The sequence below is a fragment of the Papio anubis genome, chromosome 15, assembly GCF_008728515.1.
Source record: "Papio anubis isolate 15944 chromosome 15, Panubis1.0, whole genome shotgun sequence".
Taxonomy (NCBI): domain Eukaryota; kingdom Metazoa; phylum Chordata; class Mammalia; order Primates; family Cercopithecidae; genus Papio; species Papio anubis.
Window position 1 is genome coordinate 79781929 of NC_044990.1, and position 14157 is coordinate 79796085.

Here is a 14157-nt window from a genome sequence, read left to right on the forward strand (position 1 = left end):
TCAATATTCATAAACGCCTTTTATAAGCAGAGTTATCATGACCCAAGATACAAAGGACAGCAACACTCAGCATTTTTCCATTTGTAAAACATCTTTGGCTGGTTAATGTTCATTGTTTTTCATGCTGTCCATCTTCCTGAAAAATTCTGCAAAGTCTGTGCCAACCTTTTCTTCCAGAGTGATCTGACTACAGCCTCCTCTGATCACCTTAACTCAGGCATTATGCAACAACTGACAACTCAGTTTGTGTATATAAATAATGTGCATCTTGTGTTACTCGCAGAATACACCGCTGCAATCCATACTGGTTGTTTCATGAATTTATATTCGGTCTCTCCAACTTATTGGATCTGATGGCGAAGTTTGAGTTTCCTACTTAAATCTTCTCTGAACGTATTCTCTGGAGTTATATTAGAAAAAAAAAGAAGTCTACCCCTCATGGTAAATGTTTGAGCATGTTCTGAAGATGAATAACACCCTGAGACTTTAAGTAGGATAAGTTAAGGTTGTGTTTCCAGCACCCAGTACAGTGGGTGACATACAGCAGATATTAAATGAATGATAGTCACATGAACCATGTCTTAGATAAAAAGCCTCTGTAGATTACAATGTGCACAGCAAGATGTCAATTAATATTTCTTAATGCATCCATCCATCCATCCATCTATTTACTGAAATTATTTGTATTGCTTCTAAAAAGAAATTATTCCTTTCTGACTCCTTTGTAACCATGAAAGATTACAGAGGAGATCATGAGATGACTTATGGATACTTCCTGGATTAGCATAGTTTGCATAAGCAGAACTAAACATGCCACGCAAATACGGTTACAGTTTACATATTTTATATATTACCATGAAATTGTAAATACAATTGAATTGGTAGGAATTAAAATTACTATCATATTAATCATTATCAATAATCGCTAAGGCACAATAAGTTTATAATACTTTTAAATAAGTAGAATACAGACCTTGAAATCTGACACTTTGAAATACAACCTTAGATTATGTTTTGTATCTGGCATATTTATCAAATTATCGTCAGAAGCCCTAGCCATAGCAGTCAAAGTTGCTTTGATTCCATTTATAAGCATGGACAGATCCTTTAAAATTCTACTGTATTAAGGCTCAAGTTATAATATTTGCAACCCGCTTCTAAAATATGCAACCAGAAGCTAACATATATGAATGACCAGTGGTACTCAAGATATTTTAATATCTTAAATATGAAAAAAATGTTTTAATTTGTTTGTTCCATCAACAAGAAATGGAGGGCGGAGAGTGCTTGAGCTACGGGCAAAAATCAGCACTCTGTTAGTTGAGGAGATGAGTGTTTCAAGAGCTGTGTATGTCGATTTTTATAAAGGTAAACACTTGAAGACTGCCAATCAATGACAAGGTATAAGAAAGTAACAACATATCATGCAAGTATTTAACAAGCAGGAAAAGGAAACACATTTATAGGGATATATTTTGCAGTGACAAAATGATATGCACTGGTAGTTTCATGAGCACAGGATTTATTGTCCCAAGTTTCCAGGGCCCATCTGTCACTATGTCTCAGCATTATTTTATATTACTTCAACAGTGCTTAAAGGATGCATGCTACTTTTACTTGTATCTATTGCCAGATGTGAAATAGACAACTGAGAATGGTCTAAAGAATTCACAGTCTGCCGTACATGAAGTGCTCTGCATCAGCACAGACATGTATCATCCGAATAGTTTCTTTTCACCTCTAGGGATTTGGTGAGTGAGAACGCTTCTAGGAAGAGGAATTAGGGAGGCAATTAGAAGAAAGTTGCTGAGGAGTGGGAATTGATTGGCAGGCACCTTCAGGCTTGGGGAATATTACAAAAGATGGAAAACACTTAAAACAAACGCATTCCTCCAACAAAAATTGTTAAAGACATTTCTTGCCGGAAGGACTTTCTGCTTCAGTTTCTCTCCCCAGCTGTGCATCCAGCATGTTACCTCCAGAGTGAACCATTTAAACACAAATCAGATTCTGCTACTCTCAGATGAAAATCCTCCAACCATCTTTACTGACCACAGAACGAAGTCAGAACTCCTTGCAGAGCCTGCCGGGCCCTCCACGATGCCGCCAGGTCTGGCTTCACAAACTCCTCTCCAGCTGCCTCCTATGCACAGCCCATCTGCCACTTCTGACTACTTTGAGCTCAGCACGTACCTCACTGTTCCACACCTTTGTGTCTCAACATATTCCTTTTCTTTCCCTGTGAGATCCCTTACTTCTGTCTTACTTCCATCACCCCTACCACAGACCTTACTCATCCTTCAGGGCATTGTTTCACACTCCTCTTTCTTCAAGATTCTCTGATATCCCCAGGCAGAGAGTTTTGGTCCTTTTCTTTTTTGTGCTGGCCTTCCCCGTAGCTTTTACACACCACTGTTAAAGCCCTTTCATAAAAAAAAAAAGAAGGTCCCTCTCTATGTAGACTCTCACTGTACAAATATTTGCAATTTATATCTGCAAAAAATGTTTGCCTCAGAATCACTATGAACCTAGAAGAATCACCACAATGAATTTGCATGTGTGCCAATGGACACATTAAAGTTGCCAATGGATCCTGCCAAAGGTATAGTGTGCAATGCAGGTATATCTCTGTTGTTCGCCTTTTGGGCCTAATCTTGTACCAGCACTGTTTACCTACTTAACTATTTAACGCTAGTGCATTGTTACCTTCCTCTTTCCTACCCTTCCCCTGAAGGCTAGCCTTTCACGAGATCCAAAAACTGAGTTTACCAACCCAGGCCCATTTTACCATATTTCATCAATTCTAAAACACACTCTACCCTGCTCCAACACAGTTGCACACTTCTGGATTCAGGTGCATCTTCTAATTGATGCATCAATTACAATCTTACATCTTTCAGTCAAAGTATAATTAGAAGCCTTTATTATTTCTTAGAGACCTGTGAATCTGTGAAGTGATGCTTTTTTTTTTTTTTTTTTTTTTTTTTTTTTTTTTTTTTTTTTTTTTTACAATTGATGATATCAACAATTCAATAAAATATGGTGGATGGTACTTTAATGTATGTATTTTTAAAATTTACTTAATAACAGAAAATTCCTGTTACTTTTGGGCACATATAAAACATCCACTGCGGTTTGATTAGTGCAAATAATTGGGGAAGGGGTGTTTTAAATGCTTTTTGTTTTGCAGAAATATGCAGGTTGACTTGCAAAGGTATTAGAGGGTGATGTAGTGATATTTGGAGAAATCAGGCAGAGCTCCCCTAATAGATTATTAGTTTTCCCATATAAATTAACGAAATAGAAGTGCCTATTTTCTGAAAATATGCTATCCAGCATGTTTGCAGAAATATATTGGATGTTGGAAATGAAGAGTGCCTGTATGTGCTAAGTCTGTTCCACAAAGTGAACCTTTCTCTGAGGACAGGGGCTCTGCTTGGTTTTGTGTGTTTCCCTTCCCCAAGGGCAGAGATGAGCTCATTGCAAGTGTTCAATAAATGGTTGCTGGATGATTAAAAGAAAACTTGGAAACTGTACTTGGGTTTAAGAATACAACTCCTTCTTATGTTATATTTATACCTTAAATATTTTAAACATTTTCATATCTTAAATATTTTATATTTATATCTATTTTAATATATATTTGGCAAATGACTAGGTCAATAAAATTAGTAGGCAACACTAGGAAGCCACAGCTTCGACACGTCTGTATTGAAAAATAAAGTGTCAGGGTTTGCTTTGTTGTGCATAATTTTATAAACTAGGTATCACTGGATAACACTACTTTAATGATTAGGTATGACTCTTAGGTATACCACAACATTGCCAAAATTGGCTAGGTATAATTTTAAAGAATTGTGCATGACGCTGGGCAAAAATACATTGGTCTGCTTCTATAAACGTTTTCTTATGGGCTAACATAGTTTTATGCATGGAAAAGACTCCTTAAAAAATAACAGGTTAGCATTCCCCAAATTACTAGCATATGTACACATTAACTCACACACACTTTTCCACCCAGAACACACGGCTAACAGGTACTGCTCACTCAATAACTAAATTTGACTATTCCTTAGAAATATTTTAGTTGGCAATCAGTGAATATTAAACACTTCATATTTGCACAACTCTGTTCCAAACAGGATGAAAACTTATTATGAAAAGTGTAACCTGAAGATTAAAATAGAACGTGTATATTCATAACGTTCCCATTTATGTATGAAGAAATACAAGCTTAAATGTTAGCGAGAAAATACAGCACATATTTGCAAATTACCCTGGGTAAAGAGACTAAAGATTGAGAGAAAACTGCAGTGCTACTGGCAAATGTATCAAGGTAAAAAAAGTATGAAAAAAGATAAGGTTTACAGCAGACAGGTATTTTAACAAAAGTTTAAAAAATTATGGTAGAGTTGAAGAAAGCACAGTAACTCAAACTTGAGTAATATAAGAGAGAGGTCCTCCAAAAGGTATCATAGAGCCTCGATGTGACGGATGTATTTTTATTATGATGTAACTTAAATACCTACAATATGTACACATTTCTCATGTAAGTGTAAAAGCAAAACAAATTTACAAATACAAAAATGCAAAGCTAATAAAATGTAAATTAGCAACATACATTTAATGTGACAAAGGACATTTTGCTAAAATAAAGTCTAATTAAAAACTTAAGTTTTGAATATAAGAACGTAATATCAAGGCCAATATACTCTTTGAGCTGTATCTGTTATGACATTCATGTTTGAAGAAGTCTGCAGTACGAAAATGATAAAGCTGTGGCTTAGATTTAATATCATGAAAGTCTGACAGTAGTTACTGATATAATTATTACCCTCTAACAATAATACAGGCCATGATGGTAAAAATTCAGTGAGTTGATACATTTAAAGCTTGGTTCAGGATAGGCAGACCTCATATTTAACTAAAACGTTAGCAAGCATTTAAACATAAAATATCAGTTTTACTGAGCTATGAAGTTGAGCTGACTACTTCAAGATGTTAACAGTGCAATATTACTAAAATCAGCATTACAGTTGTATTTGATCCAATTACTTCTGAATGAAAACCAGAAAAACCATATTTGATTTTCATTTTAAATTTTGTTTCTTACAGATTGAAAATAAAAATTTTTCGTTGTAGTAAATAGTTCATCACCCAAATGTTGGTGAAAATGTTAAAATACTGGAAATGGTTAATTTACAGCATTTTGAAAACAATTTGGTCCTAAATTATTTTTTCCTGTTTTAACTATTGCTTCAACTTCTAACATTTAAATTATTAAAACTTATGTTCTCTCACTGCTCTGTTCACTCGGGAATGAGTATGTAATTTATGTATTAATTATGTCTCTGTTCTTTTTATCGTTAGACTGTGGCAGTTAGCAGGGTGCCTACTATCATTTGAGTGATGTGAAATCCAAGTCTTAATTTGTGTAATAACTTAAAAAACAAAACTTTTCTTCTAGGAAAATGTCACTCATTTGTTTCATTCAAATGGAACCTTAAAGAAGTCAACATATGGCAATTTCAATCACAAAATGCTTCACCCAGAATATTCAGATCTTTCAATGCATGGGCAATGGTTGCCATGGCCCAGATAACCAATATACACACAAGTGACAGGGCCATTCACGGCCCTCTAGTGAATCACAGAACGTGAGCTAGGGCTGGGCAACATCCAGGGGAGTACAGTTACAACTGAATAAAAGAGATGCTAGCATTCTCCCAAGACCAACTTTCTCCCAACATGACCTCCTGAGACAGGCCCAGTTTTCCGAACCTATGCTTATCTAAACCTAGTGCTTATAAAAACTAGCCTAGCCACATTGTGGAAGATACAGACAATGTTGGAATCATCTTGAAATCTGTCCATTGAAGCCATGGAGGAGGCCCACCTCTTCCATAAACAAGTAGAATTCTATAATCCCCAAATCACTAATAAATACTTGTGGAATGCTGAGCAGATATCTCAGAAGGTGAACCTTAATATAAACCGCAAAATTTGTAGGAATGTAAACTAGTTGTAAAACAGAGGAATAAAACAACAACAAATGACTACCGATGTCCCCGAGGAACTGCAGAAAGATCAGAGGCAATGGAACATTAGAAACTCCTAAGTAGACCCAACAAAAACTCCTTTCCAGACCACAGCCCCATCTTTAGAAGAGAAATTGAGTAGAACAGGGACACTGGGGCCAGTGGGTAAGAAATATTCGATAATTGGGCCAGCATTTCAGAGCTCAGAACATGATGGTCGGTACACGGAAAGGCTCCATGTTTACCCATCAGGTTAACAACAGTGAAGGGACCCCTCGTACTGACGGTATGCAGAGGGTACTCTACCCAATGTGCAGGAAAAATTCCCATTTCATGTGAACAACAAGAAAAACAACCAAACAGACGGATCATGATGAAGCCCTTGTGAAAACATTGTAGACTAAGATGAATGAAATAATACATAGGCCGAGCACAGTGGCTCATGCCTATAATCCCAGCACTTTGGGAGGCCAAGGCAGGTGGATTACCTAAGGTCAGGAGTCTGAGACCAGCCTGGCCAACATGGTGAAACTCTGTCTCTACTAAAAATACAAAAATTAGCTGGGTGTGGTGACACATGCCTGTAATCTAAGGTACTCAGGAGGCTGAGGCAGGAGAATCGCTTGAACCCGGGAGGCGGAGGTTGTAGTGAGCTGAGATCAAATCATCGCACTCCAGCCTGGGCGACAGAGCAAGGCGCGGTCTCAAAAAATAATAAAAATAATAATAAAATAATACATAAACATATATGTAGAAAATAAACACTCAAAGCAGATGAAGACTATAATAGAATATGACAACATGACCAAAAGAAATTTAAACAAAGAGAAGCTCCAAAAGTATAACAAAACTAGAAAGAAAGCACAGAAATGATGTCTAAATGATAGGAGACTAAAAAGAAAAAAAGAAAAAAACTGTTTGGGAAATGACGAAAAAGAAATGAAAAAAGCATTTGAGAAAGAGGAGTGAAATATAGGGGACGCAGGAGTGAGAGGACAGCATGGGGAGTGAAGCAAGGGAAATAGAATGTAGAAAAGATAAAAACAGGAAAGAAACACATGGAAAGAAAACAAAGCAAAGACCAAAACATAGATCCTGGTGTAATTAGAATACCAAAGGAATCCTGAAGAATAATGAAATAAAATAAATAAATATCACATGATGAACCTAGGAAAATATATCCATAGCTGTCAACAAAAAGATAACATACATTCTCATAGTACTACTGACTTTACCAATAAAGGGAAAGTCTCTTTCCATATTCAGGAGAAAAGATCAAGTTACTTAGAATGAAAAAACATTCTCAGCAGTAACATTTTATGCTGCTGGCTAACATTATCCTTGTGGTTAACATTTTAACCACAAGGCAAGGAAGCAGCTGATTTAAGAGTCCCGAGAAATGAAAATGTGAGACAAACGCCTTTGAAAAGTTAGAAACAGACCAGCAAAGTAAACCAAATAAAACAAGGAAACTACTAAATATAAAACAAAAATTAATTAAGTTAAATTAATTAATTAAGCTGATTCTTCTTCAAAAAAAAAAATCAACAAAATGAGTAAACCAATTGGCTAACCTAAAATAAAATGAAACAAAACATACAAAAAATACTACTAGCCAACCTAACAACAAAAAACTCTAATCGAAATAACAAAAAAATACAAAATCAGGAGAAAATATTAATCAGAGGAAATAAAAGCTATTTACACAAATCTATGTTACCAAATAATTAAACAAAATAAATAGGGGATAATTTCCTAAGAAAATATACTTCACCAAATAGACCCCAGTAGACCAAGCAAGTTCAAAACAGACAATTTTGACTGAGCACCGTGACTCGCACCTGTAATCCCAGCACTTTGGGAGGCCAAGGTGGGGGGATCGCTTGAGCCTAGGAGTTGGAGACCAGCCTGGGCAACATAGCAAGACCCTCGCTCTTAAAAAAGTTTTAAAAATCAGCCACACATGGTGGCACACACCTGTAGTCCCAGCTACACGGGAGGATGAGGTGGGAGGATCTCTTGAGCCCAAGAGTTGGAGGTTGCAGTGAGCTATGATTGCACCACTGTACTCCAGCCTGGGCAACAGAGCCAGATCTTGTCTCTACTAAAAAATGAACACATAGGCCTGGCACGGTGGCTCACGCCTGTAATCCCAGCACTTTGGGAGGCCGAGGCGGGTGGATCTCAAGGTCAGGAGATCAAGACCATCCTGGCCAACATGGTGAAACCCCATCTCTACTAAAAATACAAAAAATTTGCCTGGCACAGTGGCATGTGCCTGTAGTCCCAACTACTTGGAAGGCTGAGGCAGGAGAATAGCTTGAACCCAGGAGGCGGAGGTTGCAGTGAGACGAGATTGTGCCACCGCACTCCAGCCTGGGCGACCAGAGCGATACTCCGTCTCAAAAATAAAACAAAACAAAACAACATAAAATAAAACTAAAAATAAAACAGCTAATTTCCATAGAAGAAATAGGAAATACCACAAAGGAAGCCCCACAAAAAAGCAGCAGGACCAGATGGTTTCACAGGTGGTTTATACCAAACTTTTTAAAGCGAAAACAATTCAAGAGTGCTCAGACTATTTTATAGCATGCATACATGCCCACCACCTACATAGACATGAAAAATCGAATATAAAAACCTGGCAAAGATTAGACCAAATTTAAAACAAGGAAAATAAAACATATATAACAAAACGGCACATTAAAATAGAATAAAAATGTATGTTGACCCAGTAGGGATTTTTCTTTATAGGAATGGAAGGATAACTCAATATTTAAAAATCTCTTCTATTACAAGCACTAAGGAAAAAATAGTTATTTGACAAATTAAAAATAAGCATTTGACAAATTAAAAAGCTAGTCATGATACAACTCTCAAAATGTGAAATTAATGTTTATTCACTTAATCTGATAATATATACATACTTCAAACCCCAATTTTTCAAACTAGTTAATGAAGAAACACTAGAGGTGTTCTAGATAAACCAAAATGAAACAAAAATGTTCACTACCTCTATTACTATTAAAATTTTACTGACAGTGTTAGTCAATTCATTTATTTTACTTTCAGTAAGTAAAAGCAATTGTGGCATAAAATTAGAAAGAAAAAGACAAATCTTTCTTTACTTGCATATGATATGATGATATGGAAGCATCAAAAGAATTAGTGGGAAAACTATTACGACTAATACAAGAATCTAGTACATTTAGTAAAGTAGCAGAATATAATATTAATGTATAGAAACCAACAGCCTTCATTTAAAAGGACAAGTTAGAATAGGTAATGGAAGATAAGACCTCATACAGATAACAAAATAATTACATAAAATACCAAAGCATAAATATAACTAAGAATGTGCAAAATCTATATGAGGAAACCTAAAAAACACTCCTGTATGACACAAAATGCAGACAATGGAAAGTCTGTCCATGATGTGGATAAGAATTGTGTATGGTACAAATAACCACGAACCAAGCCAATGACAATGGCAAACTGGGAAAAACAATTGCAAGTTATAGCACAAAGGGCTGATACTTCTAACACACACAGAGTGGCCAAAATTTGAATGAAAAAATGTAACTTAAAAATGGCTCTTGAGACATAAAATCCCGCTTAACCTCACTCTCAAAAGGGAAATGCAAATTAAAACTACAGCGGATTACCGTTTCCCACCCTTCCGACTGGCAAATATCCAGAAGTCTGACATATTTTGCGGTGACCACGTGGGAAAGAAGCACCTGTGGGCATTGCTGGTCAAAATACAAAGCAGTTCAGAGGACACGGAGTACACAGAAACTATTAAAGGGCACCATCTGGAAGCAATCAGCCAAATCTCAAATGTAGAATCTTCCACAAGACAAAAGACACATGTTTCCCAATGGATCAATGACCCAGATAATTTTTTTGCAGGATGTGAAAAGCTGAAACTTAATGGACTTACAGAGACTTAAAGGAGACTTAAGAAACATAAGTGGGAGGGCGAGACGGGCAGATCACCTGAGGTCGGGAGTTCGAGACCCACATGGCGAAGCCCGATCTCTACTGAAAATACAAAATTAGCTAGGTGTGGTGGCTCAGGCCTGTCATCCCAGCTACTCGGGAGGCTGAGGCAGGAGAATCGCTTGAATGCAGGAGGCAGAGGTTGCAGTGAGCCGAGATCGTGCCGTTGCACTCCAGCCTGGGCAACAAGAGTGAAACTCCGTCTCAAAAACAAAAACAAAAACAATCAAATATACTATGTAAACCATGTCTGAGTCTTGATTTGAAGAAACCAACTATTAAAAAAAAATTTGTGACAATTCAGGAAATATGAACATGGATTACGTATTAGCCTACACTACGGAATTATTGCTAAGTCTTGTTACAAATATTTTATCATATATAAAATATTGCTATATATGATAATGGTATGGTGGTTATATAAAAAAGAAAATGTTATCAGTCATCAATACAAAAGGAATGATTTCTGAAATGACTTGGTTTCTCAGATTTGCTTTAAAATGAAACAGAATTGGCTAAATGTTGATAACTGTTGATGTTTAGTTACAGGGATTCACATTATAACTGTAATATACTTTGGGGTAAATTTTTTAAAGTCCACAATAAAAAGTTAAACATGAACCTGGTAATGCATTGTCTGTGATCTCTGTCTTTCAAGGATGGTACACAATGAATTATGTATAAAAGGGAAGCAATGAAATTGACTGATCATTACATTGTCTCAGTAGATTTTCAAAATCCTTGTACAAAATAAAACACTTTCCCACCAAAATTAGCTAACTTGAGATGCTGATACAACAGTAAGTGAAAGAACTAGGATCTGAGTCGTCTGTCATTTGCCAAATCCTAAAATCTGCACTGCTATTACTGTTTCCCCAAATAGTACAATTTTAAATACTCTAGGGACAGCATCATCTACATATGTTTAACCTGTGTAAAGATCAGTGCTACAAAAGGAAAAGACATCCAGTGACAGAAATTTTCTTTTTTTCTTTTCCTTTGTTTTCCAATTAAAAATTTTTATATTTATTTTGTTTCCAATTGTTACTAATTTCACATGACATATTATTTTCCTTTTGGTCCCAGAAATTTTTACCATCTCATGTCCTTCCCCTCCCCCCACTTTCGTATCTTCAAAACACATCAAGTAAATGACATCCTGCTACAATATTATCATGCTCTAACTCTACCATGTGACTCTGATGCTGCACTCCATAAGCCAACAAAAAATAAGGTGCTTCTCTGGGCCAGCCCCTGTGCTGGGTCGCGGGCTCAGCCCTAGGTGGCATGAATAACCCTACTCTGGACTTCACACAGCTATTAGTCAAACCATCTTGTTCCTTCCCAGATATTCCAAGACTTTGTGTCTTATAAAATTTATTTAACTTTTAAAATACTCTCATGCTACAATTTCTCCCAATCTCTGGAGTTACGCCTTTTTAAAAAGGTCTTCAATATGTATAAGATAAAATGATGTTTTGTTTCACTGAAATGAACATGCAAATATGATAAACGGATTAAGATTTTCGATGCATTTAGGTTCTTAGTTTAAATGACATGGGAATGCTTACCTTGACAATGCCCCGGATGTGCATTTTTGCTATCATCTCTGCTGTGTAGAGAAACATCAATAATGTATCCAAAGTGAAGGTCACATACTGAAGTGGAGGATAGTGCTCGAAAGTCATTGGCGTATTCATACAAACAGAAATGACGCTGATGATGGCACAGATGCGCAGCAAAGAGTGAACCCACTGCAATGATGGTCCAGAGTTATTACATGGCGCCATAACTGAAATCTCAAACTTGTATTATGAACCACACTAAGTGGAAAATATAATACTGAAGTTAAAATAGGTCACTAATACGGAGTTGAAGAAGAAGAAAACTAACATCTAAGTGCATATAATGTGCTAAAATACTTTCACATGTTTTTATATCATTTAATTCTCAAGCCACCTATTTTCCACATAAACACATTAAGATAGAAAGGTGGGGGCATTTCTGGGGTCATGCATCACAAAGACCCAAAGCCTAGATGGAACCTGATCAGGCTCCCCAAAACATCTGATAACCTCCTGGCATCGGACTACAATATAGGAAGATTCTGGTTCAATTAAAATATGTGTTTGTAATTTAGTCACATAGGAACTTGATGTGCCATTATTTTTTTTTTCATTTTTGTACTATAAGTACCTAGAATTAGGGGTCATACTATATTTACTGTAACTTCCCTAACATCTCGCACAAGGGCCTATCATAGTAGATCAGAAATGCTTTTTAAATGAATTGATACATAACACATCCCCTATTTAGAATTTCCTTTCTATTTGTATCTTACGTATAATGTCTTTGTATAAAAATACAAAGAAACTTTTTAAAAATCTGGTCTCATCCTACATCTAACAAAATAGTGAATAGATTTTTCTCTTTATTTTGGAGAACATATTTTATACAAATTTAGCCCATACATCTTTCAAAATTCCGTAAAATAACTTTCTGTGCAACACTAGAGGCATGTCTGCTATCTGAAGATTTTCTTTAACTCCAAAATAAGAAGAAAGAATTAAAGATAAGTATGTTTGTGTTTACATGAATATATGTACAGGACATACAATCACTCATACTCAATATTTTATTACAAACACTAATATCTAGGGTTAAAAAAAATACTTAACTGCATCTCCATGCTAAACCCACACAATTAATATCACCAGTTAATCAATTAGTACACAATTCTTTTTTTTTTTTTTTTTTTTTTTTTTTGAGACGGAGTCTCGCGCTGTGGCCCAGGCTGGAGTGCAGTGGCGCGATCTCGGCTCACTGCAAGCTCCGCCTCCCGGGTTCACGCCATTCTCCTGCCTCAGCCTCCTGAGTAGCTGGGACTACAGGCGCCCACCACCGCGCCCGGCTAATTTTTTGTATTTTTAGTAGAGACGGGGTTTCACTGTGGTCTCGATCTCCTGACCTTGTGATCCGCCCGCCTCGGCCTCCCAAAGTGCTGGGATTACAGGCGTGAGCCACCGCGCCCGGCCCACAATTCTTAAACGTAATCCAAATATGTTTTTATTGACTATGTTGGACCTATATGAAATCATGATAATTCTTTGATACTATAGTCTCTGAAAAAAAATTAGGTTTGTGGTAGACGGATTCTGCAGCTATGTATACTAGCAAACACTCAAGATGAAAAACAGAAAAGACTGTCAGAACTTTCAGGAGACTCAGACACTTGCAGCTGATGAGTGGGTTACAATATTTATCTGACAGTTATAATATTTACATGAAGATATTATGCTGCTAATTCCATAACACACAAGCCACTGATGATTCAATTTACTTTAAGGGTTGATGTATCTTTCATGCAATTTGGAAGCACTTCAATAAACATCGGTGTGTGAATTTAGCCCCATCTGGACTTTCAACGTAAAGAATCTAATTACACAAAACAGTTTCCAAATATAGGTTCTTCAACAACAAACCCATTTTTAGTTTAAAGACAGAATTTTAACGAAGCATTAGTAATTTTAGTAAGTGCCTCCAAGGCTACGTCTTTGATACTACCTTCTTCGTAACTTCGCAGAAAGTTCTGTAGTAAGGTGGACACTAAGAAAAAGTTAGGGGCGCTTCATTCTCTATTCCATTCAGTTCTCTAAGCATGAACAAAGACCTACTATGTGTCAGAATGCTGGGTGCGGGAAACAAAACATGGAAGCAACACACTTCTGACTCCTATTTTGCAGTCCAAGAAGTAAAACACCTTTGAATGTATTATATATATAAAAATATGTGTATATACATAGCATGTTATATGTATGTATATAATACGTTATGTGTATATACACATACATGTAAATACATGTAGTCTGGAGGGCTGGTTAGAGAAAGACAGACTGGGAAGGAAAACAAAGAGTCCATGCAGATCCTGCATGTATCATGGTTAGGGGAAAGATAAGCACTGCAAGAGGCAAAAACATGTTATATTATACAACATTATAAAACATGTTCTAGATAAGACATAATATACATATATTATGTATATTGTCTCATGTATATAACACATGCACATATTACACACATGTTATATGCATGTATACATATATGTATATCTTAC

The 14157-nt window shown here is 36.3% G+C and overlaps 1 protein-coding gene across 4 annotated transcripts in view; it reads right to left on the bottom strand.

Moving 5' to 3' along the window:
• The window catches only part of NALCN (sodium leak channel, non-selective), a 342682-nt gene that overhangs the window by 309240 nt on the left and 19285 nt on the right, over positions 1–14157 (bottom strand). For all 4 annotated transcript variants that reach the window (XM_021929744.2, XM_003914045.4, XM_009192178.4 and 1 more), the window contains exon 3: positions 11615–11797. In XM_021929744.2, coding sequence (XP_021785436.1) covers positions 11615–11797 — 183 coding nt within the window. The remainder of the gene's footprint in view (positions 1–11614; positions 11798–14157) is intronic.